We start from the raw sequence: 13,881 nt of genomic DNA, 5'->3' as shown, positions 1-13,881 counted from the left end.
CAAGTGCTCAAAGTTGATCTCGTCAACTCTTTAATAAAAAAATTAAAAAAAAAACAAAAATATTCTCGTCAACTTACATTAAGTCTCGTTTCTAGATTAGGCCGGAAGTCGACAAAAGCAGTTTACGAAATTTGTATGAGCTTCGAAGTAGTCTTAGATGAAACCCAACTAATTGGTATATTATATTGTTGTGATGGTATTCCTTTTCTTCTTCCACCTCTAGAGGGTAGCCATGATCATGGAGCCTCCTAACACAAGTAGAAATACGATTAAGAAATTATCGAGGCACATCCTATATGTGATCTTGTTTCTGCTCCACTTCCTGCTGTTGTCTCGTGGGGCAGCTTCCGCTGGCGCCGTCGCACTTCCGGGCTGCCAAGATACGTGCGGCGACGTTCAAATCCCATATCCCTTTGGCATCGGAAATGGGTGCTTCATGGAAGGCTTCGAGGTCACCTGCAACCAAACAACCCACAGTCCCATCGTCCACAACATAGAGGTGCTCAACATCTCGCTTTCCGCAGGCCAAGCTCGCCTAAACAACCAGATATCCTGGCAATGCTACATCAAGGAGAACTCCACCACCTCTTACACCCACTGGAGCTGGAACCTGAGCATGACGCCGTACCGGTTCTCCGACACGCTCAACAAGTTCACGGCGGTCGGGTGCGAGACGCTAGTGTACATCGGGAACACCACTGAGGTGAACAGCTACGACAGCGGATGCGTGTCGATGTGTAACACCCCCCAGAGCCTCGTGAACGGATCGTGCGCCGGCATCGGCTGTTGCCAGACCGCCATCCCGAAGGGGATCAGCTACTACAGGGTCATGTTCGATAAGAATTGGAACAGTTCGAACGTGTGGAACTTTAGCCCCTGTAGCTACGCGGTTCTCGCAGAGGCCGCTGGGTTCGAATTCAAGAGCTCGTACATTACCACACCCGAGTTGCATGACAAACATGTACCAGTGGTAGTGGATTGGGCTATTGGGACTGAAACATGCGAGATAGCCAAGCTCAACATGACCTCCTATGCATGCCTAAGTGAGAACAGTAGATGCATCAACTCAATCAATGGCCCTGGTTATCTTTGCAATTGTTCCGAGGGGTATCGAGGGAATCCTTATCTACAAGGAGGATGCCAAGGTTCTCTTTCTTTTATCTCTTCTCTCTCCTTTTACGATTAGGTAATTAAATTGGTGATCTTAATCATTCTTTATTATTGCAGATATAGATGAGTGTGCCGATAAGGATAACTACCCATGCTCTGGAATTTGCAACAATACACCGGGAAATTTCTCATGTTCATGCCCACCAGGGGAATACGGCGATCCTTCTCTCAATGGGAAATGTTATCCCAAGCAAAAAAGTTCACTGGCAGTGCCAGTAGTTGTAGGTATACCCTCCATCTAGTGCTATCCACATCAAGACTTGCATATATTCGTTTTAATCTTACAATTGGATTCGGTCTATATGCAGCCATTAGTGTCGGTATTGTTGTTCCGGTTCTTCTTGTCTTCTGCTTATACGTTGTAAGAGAAAGAAGAAAGCTAGAACAGGTCAAGGAGGAATATTTTAGACAGCACGGCGGGTGGCTGTTATACGAAGAGATTAGGTCGAAGCAACGCTTGGCATTTAAGATATTTACGAAAGAAGAGCTAGAAGAGGCAACCAACAAGTTTGCCGATGACACTATTCTTGGACGCGGAGGTTATGGCACTGTCTACAAGGGCACTCTCAAAGACAACAGTATAGTAGCCATAAAAAGATCGAAAGTAATCAACGATAGCCAAACGAAGGAATTCGTCAAGGAGATGCTAATTCTCTCCCAGATCAACCACAAGAATGTGGTCAAGCTCCTCGGTTGTTGCTTGGAGGTGGAAGTCCCCATGTTGGTCTATGAGTTTGTCCCTAATGGTACTCTGTTTCAGCTTATTCATGACAACACCTCCCATGTTTCGTTGAAAACTCGTCTAAGAATTGCTCAAGAGTCTGCAGAAGCGCTCTCTTACTTACATCTATCAGCGTCGCCACCGATAATTCATGGAGATGTCAAAACCTCTAACATTCTCTTGGATGAGAATTACAAGACAAAGGTGTCGGATTTTGGAGCCTCGATGCTAGCTCCGATGGATGAAACTCAGTTCGTCACAATGGTTCAAGGGACTTGTGGTTATCTAGACCCCGAGTACCTACAAACAAGTGTGTTAACAGATAAAAGTGATGTCTATAGCTTTGGTGTGGTTCTCTTGGAACTCCTCACCGGCAAGAAAGCATTTAGTTTTGCAGCACCGGAGGAAGAGAGAAGTCTCTCATCAAATTTCATATCCGCCATGAAGGCGGATCGGCTCCATGAACTTCTAGACGATCAAATTATAACTGCAGAAGACATGGAGTTAATTAAAGAATTCGCCAATCTAGCAAAGGCATGCTTAAGTATCAGTGGAGAAGAAAGGCCAACAATGAAGGAAGTAGCAGAGGAGCTTGATAAGCTAAGAAAGCTCAAGCAACATCCTTGGGCACAACATAATCCTGCGGAAGTGGAAAGCTTGCTTGGGGAATCATCTAATTATCCGGAGAATGTAACCACTGGCCATTACAACTTAGAGAAGGAAGCTGTGCATAATATACAATCTGGAAGATAGAATGATCAGCATATATAACCTTACATAACCCACGGTTGGTGTTAGACTATTCCAAGCACTTAGTTAAATTCCTATTGAACTATTTAAAGCAATGTTTATGGTATCATCATTTCATTGTTAAATTTGCTTTATGTGGTTCACCAGGAACATTAAAGCTTCTTTGTATCAAGTACCATATGTCACCAGTTGATAGAAGAATTATGTTGAATATTCTAAAATAAATGTAAAAAGAAATGTAAAGTATGAGACTATCTAACATAAATTTTTTAGAAGCATATGCCTCGAGCACAATCACAATTAAACTCCAGAAAATTGTGGGCCAGATTTATCTCAATTCTTGTACTTAAGAGACAATAAACTGTCTAAAATTGTGTCCACGTATGCACTGAGAACTTATTTTTCAATGAGCTTGATTAGCTTGAAGATAACTTCTAGTGGACTGCAATTTTCTGCTATGATGGTTATGAATGGGCAAAACATTTCCAAATATCAAATATATACAAATATAACCATGTGTTTGTACATTAAAACAGAGACAGAATCTAACTATTTTACAGCAGCTTCCCAAATGTAGATGAATTAGGGATTAACATATTTATTCTATTGAGTCTATGGTATGTACACATTCTTATGTAAGTATACAATACACATGTTCTTATATTTGGCCTGCCTCCAAGTCAGCAACATCTGGGGATTTGAAAGGGTACATGGGCCAATTTGCAGCTCTGCTTTTGATCCTCTCATGAATCCAAACCATCAAACACGTCATATATTCACCCAAGCATACAGGTATCATCATGAAAACCATCAGATAAAGCACCCATTTGAAGTTATCAGCCGTGTAGAGGGACATGAACAGAGCCAAGGCTGTTGCAGCTAAGAGCATACTGATGTGAGCTGATATCTTTCTTGTGGTCTTATTGGGCATAGTGATTGATGTATAGGAAGCCACAAATGCTAGGACCGTAGTAAAAATGAATGTCATTTTAGCATTGGGTTGTCCTGCAGGAAGGAGAGTTATTAAATGAGTGAGTCCCATGACGATGGTCAGCGCAAACATCCGCATATTGTTAACTGATACACCACCGCCGGCTTGTTTTTGGCTGCGCCGGTGGAAGCTACGGTAGCGGCTGTTGTGACCGACGTAAATCCCCTGCTGAACTGGTAGCATCTTTCAAGGAAGAGAATAATTTTTTTTTACTTCACAAATGTAAATTTAACGGAGAAATTAAAGCCTGCGGTCCTCGCAAAAAGTAAACAGATTTAGAAGGAAAAAAGAAAGATTAGTTCCCACGATTATTATTACTTGTGAACATCACAATTATAATTGTCCACAATGAAAATAAGATTTGTTGGGCAAATTAAGAGTGCAGAGTGAGAGTTACAACTGAGTACCTAGAATAGGGTGTGCTATCCTTCTGAAGCTGATACCTTCTTTCGAACCATCTTGCCTTCCCCTGTGGAAACAACAAATTCTAGAATTATCTTGATCAAAGAAAAGCATACTGATTATTTTAAATGTAACAGGAGGTAGAATCTAATGAGACAGAGACTGTAGATTGAACCATTTGTATTACTGATACATTCAAGCCATAGGGAGTGATTTAGTACTTTATGCCAGAAAGAAAACTTGTGTAAAAAATTCTCTTCTATTTACTTTGCCAAAACAAAAAGATACTGCACCTTTCAGGCACAAAGGAACAGAGAAGAATCTTACCTTGTTCACAAAGAATAGTACAAGAGGATCAGGAAACCTACCAAAAGTGTGTAACAGTGAGATATGCTGAAGCCTGAACAGAGAAGAACTAAGAGATCCTTGATTAAAAACCATGGAAGCAAAAAGAAGGGCAATTATCCAGCTTGAAGAGATGGAGGCTAAGGGAAAAATTATATGCTAGGAAAGTTTGAACAAGGGTAGGAGAAATGTTCTCTACCTCATTATTTGTATAGATTATAGAACATTAAAGTCAAGTCAACTAGTATTCTAATCTTTAACAAAAAATATTAAAGATACCAAAACTATTTTCACACTCAACTACTAGAACATTTTTTTTTTCTTTCAACAGAAAGCAGAAGTCCTATTAATTAAAGAGCAAAATTACTTGGAGATTAACTCAAAACGTAGAAACCCTCCATTTAAGATCTGTTTTGAGAAATCTTAGCATCATAGCTTACATCAACTATGACTAAAAGTATGAAAACTTATCTGTATATAGCTGTACAATTTGTAAATGATATATTCTATTGTTGTGGATTGAGTCAGAGAAACAAATCCTTATCGGTAGGAGATAACTCTGTTGCACCGAAAATTTTATCAACACCCAACAACGATAGTTTATACTTAATACATAGTTTCTAAGCACATCATCCCTGAGGGATTTTTTACTAATTGAACAAGGACTAGATTGAATTACTTCAGGCGATGAAGTACATAACAGACACTTATCTCACCTGACAAAGATACTATCTCAAATAATTAACACACAAGTAGCTCAAGGCCAGAGCAATTACTTCAGTAGCAAGTCCTGATCAGCTGGAAAATAGCAAGGGTGGTGTCTTTTATGTATAATGATTGAGCTCATTATGTGCTCATTAGTTCAACATATTGCAGACACGGCAAACACTTGACTAGAATTAAATGGTAAAATTTTGTTAGCTTATTCAGATGGAGATTAGTTGAATTAAATCCTTAAAAAATTGATAAGCTATAGAAGAAATCATAATCTGTTAAGCTTGTGGAAAATGATGTGCACTTATGTATTTGTTTATATATAATACATATGTATGGCCTTGATTACTGTACCTTACGACATACAGGAGGAAAAGGGTTAGAAATCTGGCATTATCACATCATTTGTTAAGCAATTATCTTGTGTTATAAGTAAATGAATCAGATACTACTTGGATCTGACATGATTCACATCCATACCTGATAAGGTGTTCATATATATATATATATATATATATATAAGAGGTATAGATGTGAATCTTGTCAGATCCAAGTCATGTCTGATTCATTTACTTATAACACAAGATAATTGTTTAATAACTAGTAAATGGTGAGATATATAATGCCAGATTCAGGGTTAGATAACTTATCGACCTGATTCTTTTTCATATCTTTGAACAGAAGAAAAGATTTAATATTTTAATTGGCAGGTATAATTCATGGCATATAACCTTAACCAGATCTTAGCCTCTTTTATTCAATTTTAAAGTTTTATAAAGCTTAACACATCAAAAAATAAAAAGGGGAGTAAATATTAATTTTATTAAAAAAAGTATAACAAGATAATTGGGCACATAAAAGATACATAAGAAACACAACTAAGAAAGTCTGCATAAGGGGCTAACGAAGATCAACACATAATCGTTATAGAGAAGCAATTGTCAACCATAATGTCGACATTGACATATATTTGGAGCACTGACACCTAAGATACTGCTAGATAGAAAGGAGAGAAAACTAAAAATAAATACATGCTAAGTGGTCATCAATTGCGCCAAGAGAACAAAAAAAGTAAGAGCAAATGATAAAAATTCTCAAATTCAAAACCTATAACTCCATCACTTCATAAACAACTTATTTCTTACTCTAAAATATAACTCTTTATTTTAGAGTAACAGTTAAATATCATAATAACTCCATTCTAAAATATAATATTATTTATTAAAATTACATCTTATATCATACAGTAATTTAATTACTAATTTATACTTGATATCTATCCTATTAATCGACTTTATATCAAATTAACGAGTATTTAAGATAATTTTATAAAAAATAAAATATATGTTTTTTTATCTTTTCTTTTACTTTATTTTATATTAAAAATATCTATTACATACTTATTCTAAAATACAAGTGAACACTGGAATAAAATCCTCATTTTAAAAATAACAAAGAAGAATAATTATTCTAGAATTTAGCTTATTCTAGAAGTAAACGGGGCTATAAAGAACCCTTTCACACTCACTAAAATAAGGTTTACCTTCATCAAGAAGGCAACCATGGGATAGGGGCCAAAAAATCTCTTTATCTGCCTAGAGATCTTAAATAAGAGGAGGAAGGAGAGCCATCCCTCACCACCAACTCACCAAGCAGATTCTAGCCAAGAGTTAGACTAGTGTTAGAGCATGGGAGGAGGGTTTGATAAAAAAAAGTAGAGAAATGAGGCTACATAGCGAGGGCTCGAAGGAAAGGATCGATGATAGAATATCCAAGTGACTCAAATATTTGGTTTGGCTTCGAGAGTGTTAGCTCCGATTATGCTTAGGTTTTCAAGAACTAAGGTTAACCATATTATATTCGGAGTTGCAATATTATGTGATTGGTCTGCATTTTATGATATTATTCAACAAAATAAAATTGAGTAATTTAGACCCAAAAAAAAGAGTAGAATTTTCATTCGCCTTGGTGTGCATTCCCTAACGGATCTTGCCTCGCCAAAGTTAATTTCCTAGACAAGGTCGCGATAATACGGTCACTACTAAAGACCTTTCTCTTCTTCAAGGATTAAGATAAGTCCTCACAGGTAGGCTCCTCCATTAAATGGCTCTTTAGTAATCCAGAGTCTATTGTTAAGACAACCAATTACGAAGATATGTTGTATGAGTCTAGCCATTCAAGATTGATCCACCTGGCCTTTGGAATGTAGCTTCTATCTGTGATGAAAACCTTATGTCCATGGGACATCCATAGAAAAGATAAGAAAACAAACCCTTTATTATTCTATGTATAATATTAAAGTTTTGGTGGCCTGGCCTTGAATTTTTGTGGTCAGTAGTCACGTGCTTAGCCACACCCTCATTTATACCTCTCCTTTGTTGTTCTCACGCATTCTATACGAGATTTGGGATTATTTATTTGCTACCATCCAAACGAAGTGAAAGCATTAAATGCAAGTAATTCCCGTACTAATTGATCTACAATGTAAATTACCCATCAAACCGTAGGGACTCGATCCTGACCGTCCAATTCGATCCAGGAGCCATCCGTTCCGGTAGTGAGGAGGGGCTTTCTCGTCAATTTGCTCCAGGAAACAAGCATAAGATCCTCCGCAGCCCAGACTTCAAGTACTTGTTCCGATGAAAAAAAACCTGTCGGGTTCCCAGCCCAAATTATTGAGTTGTAGTAAAGTACTACAACTGAAGTTGCAGCTAATCCTAGAAAGGGGAACAGTAAGGATTTCAAATGGGTTTCTTGGTGAGGACAAAGAGCCTTCACTCCCATTTGAGAGAGAGAGAGAGAGGGAGGGAGGGAGGGAGAGGAGAGAGATGGGTTTTGTGGTGCTGTGTTTGGTGTACTACCTTGTAATGTTGGGTGGAGAAGCAGGGGCTAGTAGAGGTGAGGAGGAGGAGGAGAAGAGAGGAGTCCATTCGCCAAAACCTGGGATGGGATGGCCGGGATATCTCTACACCAGAACCTATGGAAGATGCACTCCGCAGTAAGATCCGGTCTTTACCATCATCCTCCCTTAATTTCTCGAATAATGTTCGAAATCTTTGATGGGTTTTCTTTTCTTTTTTTAATATTTTCGATGTGTTTATGTGTCCTTTTCTGCTGTAGTGTGGTGAGAAATTGTGGCTGCATTGATCGAATAGGACAATCTTTGTCACACGTACTCTATTTTATATCCTTTTGCTGTGTAGATGTTCTTTTCTGGTACATTGCGAACTTTGAATTCAAGGAAATTAGCAAGATTAATGGTCAGTTGATTATAAGCTGGACCGAGGATAATTTGTTATAGGAATCATTTGCATGAACATGAAAAGTTTCTTGCCGGGCCACCATTGGCAAGGGTGTTAGGGAAAGGAGAGATGAATGCCATACTATTGCCTAGTAGTTTGGGGGAGAAGAAGAAAATTTTGAATTTTATCATTATATGCATAAGGTACTTATGTTAGGGGGCTTTGTAGACAGTTATGTTTGCTCGTGCATATGTTGCTTCTTGTTACTGGTGTCTGGTCATTATCAGGCATGCGCATCTTCTTAGTTACTCTGCATATACTTAATATCATGATTTCCTTGGCAAAATTTCAGTCAGATGGATGAGCAAGAATGATCTACAAACTATTGTAGTAATACCATTTGTCTGCACTAGATGAAAGAAGATCACTTTTGTAGGATTTGTTTGCTTACCTCCCTATCTATTCCTGGAATTCTTTTTCCCGGTGAATTGTTCTTGTTGATAGAGTTCCTTTGTAAGGAAAAATCATCTGTCGTGGCATCCTAGTGCTTTGTCTTTTCAAAAAATAGCATGTTCTATATGCAAGCTATTATTCCAAGTCTTGTAATTATACAGCAATAATCTTTTCCTCATCTTAAGTAGCAATATAGGAGGAAAGTTGTCTTGTAGGTTATAAATAATGCAATTTAACTTACAAATACTAAGAGCTTGTCATTGGCTAGATGTTGGTCTCATGAAATCAACTGCTTGAGCCTTGAGCTGTCATACATGGCATTTTGCCAAGAAACCTGATGTACTGCATGAAAGATTGATCACTCTTATCTATTTTCCTCATCCTTTATTTTAGCCCTTTCCCTCATATTTAGGTTCTGCTAAAGAACTACTAAACTTTTTGAAGCTGCTCACTTACCGCCAGTCTTCTTGAAATTTGTGCCTAATTGATGGCCTAAGAAAAATCAAGGCTTGAAGAAAAGCTATAATTACAAATGATTGGAGAAGTTTACTTTTGCAATGAGGCTCATCACTCATATCAATAAAAATCTTGTAAAGTTTGTCTGGAATATGTGAATAGTTTGCTTTAGATGATCAAGCAGAAAAAATACGAACCTTGTGAAAAATGAAGTTGCAGGTCAATTTGATGGGACTATATAGAGGTATGAACCTGCTTATGTGGTTCTTCATGATTATATTAACCATGATTTCAGTGTCAATTAGTCAACTTACTTAGCAAATTCATAACATTTTAATAAGGTGTAGATAAGATTCTACACGAATTTCGCTTTCATGACTTGCATATGAAGTATTTCCTCTGCAATAGCTCTATAGTAGAAGTAGAATATAAGTATGATTGAGAAATTTTTTGTTTACCCTAGTAGAAGTAGAATATAAGTATGATTGAGAAATTTTTTGTTTACCCTCATTACACCAACCGTTGCTAATTTCTAATTTTATGATTATTATCATAGCCTTACTTGTTGGACTTAAACATTTTAAGCTTTATGATGTAAGATGCTGGGGTTTGTTGCCATGATCAACTTGGTAAGATAGGCATTGTTCTTTCTTCAAGTGTTACTCAACCAAGTATATGCTTTGCATTCTGCTCATTCTTTAGATATGAATAGTCTGTGATGTGAAATCTGAGTCTAAAGCAAGTTAGCTGCTTAGCTTCAATAGCTTGATTAAGAAATCAAGATCTTTCAGAGGATTGCACATTTTTTCATGACCAGGTAGATCAAGATCACAATCCAAATAACTATCAAAAGGGATGTGTAATCTATGTGAGCAAGGTTTATCAAGAAATAAAATAGTGAACAAGATTGGGAAGAAGATAATATTCATTGTTTAAGCACGTTAGGGATATTGTTGTACTGAAGGATATAGTTTGTTGTTTCCCCTCCTTCACTCTAAAATAAATGGTACAACTGCCCTAATTTTGGACAACAAATTTACAGCAAATTAGCAATATGTGAACGTCACTCATCTAGATCGTTAAATTCATATTTGGGATGTTAATATGTTCTACTGAAAATATGTTTCCTTTTGAACTCATCTAGATACTGGAGCAGTGGAAGAGAGTCCTGGCCTAACATTGTCCCACAAGAAGCAGCTATTGCAAAAGTCTTTGGGTCAAGGGTTTTGGAAAGGTATGAACCAGGCTTGACCTTACTGGAAGCAACACAGAGAAACGATGACGTTGGTGGCAGCGGCTTTGCCAAATTAGTTAAGCAGGCAAGCGCAGCACTCCTCAATGCCTACGCGAGAACAGACTTCCCTTACAATGCTTGGGAGGTCAAGACTCTCCTATTAGAGGCCCTTTTATCAGAAGAGGATGCTGCTTCGCAAGCAGAGCGTTTCGAGCAGGCAAACCGAGCATGTACTTAGGCCTTAAAGCCATTTAGTTCTCCCTGCCACTGGTGGTTTCTTGTTTCCCCCCTCTTTTTTTTCCGTTTTACCAATCATTGCGGGTAGTTCTTTTGGTGTTACTGTAGCTTCTGTGTGATGCTTTGTACTGCCTCAATATCACTGCTTTACTGAGAAAGATGTGAACCTTCTGGTTTCTAGTAATGTAAACAGGGTGATTACTTCCACCTTTTTATCTAAAGTTAAGTGGCATTATGCTTCATATCTATATTATTATTAATATTATTTGGCAGATCAACAATTAGTTTAAATTATATGCACATAGTGCTCTATTATATATCAATCCCAATGTGTCATTGGTGGGTAAAACCCGACTATCTAAATTATATATATTACTAAACATTCAATTTGCTGTTTGAAGAGAAGAAAGAGAGAATCAAACTAATTGCAAAACAATAGAAATCACAGAAAGAGGAAAAAGAACAAGAAACATAAATAACTTAAAACCATACAAAACATGTGGAGAAGTGGGAGTGCATTTATTTCTCGGAAACATAAAAAAGCCATACTAAACCTCTCCACAAGGACTAAGTACTAGAGGCATTATTATCACACTCCCTAGCTAGCTAAGGCCAGCATAAAACCATGCGACTGGTTCTCTACCAGCACTTCATACGTAACTCGATCATCGATCACATTCACATATCGCCATATCCAATCGCCTTAGACTTCGGAGAAAAGATCGCCATCTCCTGCCCTCTGCTAAACTTCAACCTCATGGCCTCCTCCCTCGAGATCCCGAAAGAGTTGGCGAGCACGTCGGCCGGCATCCCCCGGAACGCCGACGTTTTCCCCACGATCGCGTTGTTCATGGCGTTGTCGATGGTCTGGATAGAAATCCACGAGAAGCCCTCGCTCCTCGCCTGCGCGATCACCGCGAAGTTCTGCGGCACGACCATGAGCTGGCCCTGCCGGAGCTCGCCGTCGAAGGCGGTGCTGCCTTGGTTGCCCACGATCTGGAGGCGGGCGCGGCCACTTATCACGAACACCACCGCGTGGGAGTTGATGTTCCAGTGCGGTGCAAGGATTGCATTCTGCAAAGAAAGATAGCGATTTATTTTTTTCCAATTGGATAATATTGAGAAAGCCATTAAGTTTTCACTTCTCTAAAAATATTCTTTTATTTTTTAATTTTCAGGAGTAGGGAAAAAAAATTAACACTAAGTATGTAGACTTAGGATGGTTAAATTTATGTTAAAACATATCAGATAAATTAAAAATTATATGGTTATTACCCTCACTATGTAACTATAGAAAAAGGACTATTAATTTTTCTTTATAGTCCTCCTCATTTTTTTTATCTTTCTCTCTATTCCTTTTGTTCCTTTAATTTATATGCAAGGGTGAACGAATAAATTAACGCATGAGATCTTACCCTATTAAGAACTCCCCTATTAGCACTCATCTGGATGAAACGAAGTATGGGGAGCTTCTGGCTATTGAGCACAGTAATCCTCCCACCTCCGGGAGTGTACAAATCCGCCTTCATGGGGTCACCGACGTTCTCCCTCAACTTCATGAAGCAAATAGCTTCATCAATTCCATTTGCGGCTCTTCTTCTCCTTCTTCCCTCCTCCTCCTGCTCCTCCTCCCACTCGGTGCTCTCCTCCGTCCTCCGCGGCTTCAGCACTTGAAGCCCCCTCTCCACCCTCACAATGTGCCCTCTCTGGTCGTCCTGGCCCTGTAGCTTCCTCGCCGTCTCTCTGCTGACGCCGAGCGCCTCCGCCAATAGCTCGAGGTCGAAGCCGTTGAATATGTTATTGTTGCTGGAGGTTTCCTTGGACTCGCGAGAGCTGAAGAAAGATTGCTGGCCTTGCTTCTTCCCCGCCAGTAGGAAGTGCTGCAAGTTGGAGAAATTAATTAAGAAGATGTTCTCAAACTGATATAATCAACTCTAAAATATTTGAGGATTTTTTTTCTTTTTTTCTTGGATAGATAACTAGAAATGGAGAAGCTAGATTCTTTGCTTTGACTTAGGAGTTATTATTTTTATTATTATTTGGCAATTAGGCTAAAATATAGATGTTCTTTAAAAACAAGTTTAAAAATTATAATTTATGTCGTACTTTATTCCTGCTCTTATAATCATTAGGAGCCTACCATACAGGTATTGGTCCTTTTGACCCCTGTTTTTTCTTATATATAGTGGTATAAGGGCTATCAAGTATATATATATAAATATCCAATTGTAGAGTGCAAATAAGTTATATACCCTATGAGTGCGATCGAGCTGGTTAGCGCTGTTACTGGTATCGAACACGGTGAAGGTGACGACCGGCGTCTCGCCGTCGTTGTAGAACCAGTGAGCGACTCCGGCAGGCAGAGCAAGGATATCTCCCTGGCGGAAACGGTAGATCTTTTGGTGCTCATCTTGGAACATTTGCTGTCCTTGCCTTTCACCATATCGACGTCCTTGCTCCGATTCCTGATAGGATTGGTATGTCTCTGGACACCCAGAGATCACTGCACTTGTAATCCCATTACCTGCACTCAAGCATAAATGTATATAATTAACTAATAACGTACGTCAAGCCTTGTGCTAATTTGCACGTACTATATGTAAGTTTATGACGAGCCTTGGAGAATGTAGACTAGGTGGGGAGCATTGGAGTAAGAAGGCAAGAGGAGTCCATTGGACTCGATTGTTTGCCGCATCGCCGACACCCCGGCGCACTCGAGCTGCTCGTTGCTCTCGTCGTAGTACTCGGTCACGCCGGCTTCCGACTCGAGGCGTCTCACCGGCTCGAGGGCATGGAGCCTCTCGACTCGGCACCGGCTTTGTTCTCCGTATCGTCGTTTTGCGTACGAAAACTGGGTCTGTGATTGTGCATGAGAGAAGAAAAAGAAGAAGAAGAGGAAGCAAAGGGGGAGGGAGAGGAAAGAAAGGTTGGGGATTGCCATGGCTAGAGTGTTAATTCTAGCTAGCTAATTGGTAAAGAGGGAGAGAGGAGTGAGGTGGTACTTTATAGGACTACGAGGTTTAAAAAATCAAGATTGGTTGTTGCGATGATTTGGCGTTTATAGATGGATGGAGGTCGGAGTTTTGCCGCCACATATGAGGGATGGTTGTAGGTGCCGAGGTTTCGGAGGAAGAGAACAAAATGCATGGGCTACGTTTCGGAAATC

General features: G+C 39.1%; 3 protein-coding genes and 1 long non-coding RNA gene across 5 annotated transcripts; 2 read left to right on the top strand and 2 right to left on the bottom strand.

Moving 5' to 3' along the window:
* Positions 1–232: 232 nt before the first annotated feature.
* On the top strand, positions 233–2,861 carry LOC140763506 (putative wall-associated receptor kinase-like 16). The gene is made up of 3 exons (XM_073101723.1): positions 233–1,145; positions 1,228–1,395; positions 1,479–2,861. Exons 1-3 carry the CDS (start codon positions 233–235, stop codon positions 2,642–2,644), a joined length of 2,247 nt encoding a protein of 748 aa, XP_072957824.1. The 3' UTR covers positions 2,645–2,861.
* A 362-nt stretch (positions 2,862–3,223) lies between these two features.
* On the bottom strand, positions 3,224–4,641 carry LOC140763132 (uncharacterized). 2 transcript variants are annotated; one of them, XR_012104804.1, is made up of 3 exons: positions 4,403–4,569; positions 4,040–4,101; positions 3,224–3,879 (listed from the first exon to the last, which is right to left on the bottom strand). It is a non-coding gene; the product is annotated as an uncharacterized lncRNA (long non-coding RNA). The 2 variants fall into 2 exon arrangements; XR_012104803.1 differs by having other exon boundaries at positions 4,040–4,641.
* Positions 4,642–7,911: 3,270 nt separating this feature from the next.
* On the top strand, positions 7,912–10,961 carry LOC140763380 (uncharacterized). The gene is made up of 2 exons (XM_073101555.1): positions 7,912–8,091; positions 10,389–10,961. The coding sequence occupies exons 1-2, from the start codon at positions 7,922–7,924 to the stop codon at positions 10,714–10,716; spliced, it is 498 nt and encodes a 165-aa protein (XP_072957656.1). The 5' UTR covers positions 7,912–7,921; the 3' UTR covers positions 10,717–10,961.
* Positions 10,962–11,177: 216 nt separating this feature from the next.
* Positions 11,178–13,656, bottom strand: LOC140762583 (cocosin 1-like). Its single transcript, XM_073100457.1, has 4 exons — positions 13,332–13,656; positions 12,968–13,239; positions 12,131–12,595; positions 11,178–11,789 (listed from the first exon to the last, which is right to left on the bottom strand). Exons 1-4 carry the CDS (start codon positions 13,654–13,656, stop codon positions 11,394–11,396), a joined length of 1,458 nt encoding a protein of 485 aa, XP_072956558.1. The 3' UTR covers positions 11,178–11,393.
* Between the last annotated feature and the right edge of the window lie 225 nt (positions 13,657–13,881).

The sequence above is a fragment of the Typha angustifolia genome, chromosome 7 (genome assembly GCF_048772165.1).
Source record: "Typha angustifolia cultivar Huaian chromosome 7, ASM4877216v1, whole genome shotgun sequence".
In the NCBI taxonomy this organism is placed as follows: Eukaryota; Viridiplantae; Streptophyta; class Magnoliopsida; order Poales; family Typhaceae; genus Typha; species Typha angustifolia.
The sequence above is the reverse complement of the archived record's forward strand: the minus strand, read 5'-3'. Positions and strand labels throughout refer to the sequence as shown.

Bases quoted from the DNA above. Each gene is read 5' to 3' on its own strand.
- LOC140763380 (XM_073101555.1), top strand. From the start codon at position 7,922: ATGGGTTTTGTGGTGCTGTGTTTGGTGTACTACCTTGTAATGTTGGGT. The intron at 8,092-10,388 runs GTAAGATCCGGT...GAACTCATCTAG, and splicing joins TATGGAAGATGCACTCCGCA to ATACTGGAGCAGTGGAAGAG.
- LOC140763506 (XM_073101723.1), top strand. From the start codon at position 233: ATGATCATGGAGCCTCCTAACACAAGTAGAAATACGATTAAGAAATTA. The intron at 1,146-1,227 runs GTTCTCTTTCTT...TTATTATTGCAG, and splicing joins TCTACAAGGAGGATGCCAAG to ATATAGATGAGTGTGCCGAT. The intron at 1,396-1,478 runs GTATACCCTCCA...GTCTATATGCAG, and splicing joins GGCAGTGCCAGTAGTTGTAG to CCATTAGTGTCGGTATTGTT.
- LOC140762583 (XM_073100457.1), bottom strand. From the start codon at position 13,656: ATGGCAATCCCCAACCTTTCTTTCCTCTCCCTCCCCCTTTGCTTCCTC. The intron at 13,240-13,331 runs GCTCGTCATAAA...GCTTGAGTGCAG, and splicing joins CCTAGTCTACATTCTCCAAG to GTAATGGGATTACAAGTGCA. The intron at 11,790-12,130 runs GTAAGATCTCAT...CTTTCTTTGCAG, and splicing joins ATAGGGGAGTTCTTAATAGG to AATGCAATCCTTGCACCGCA.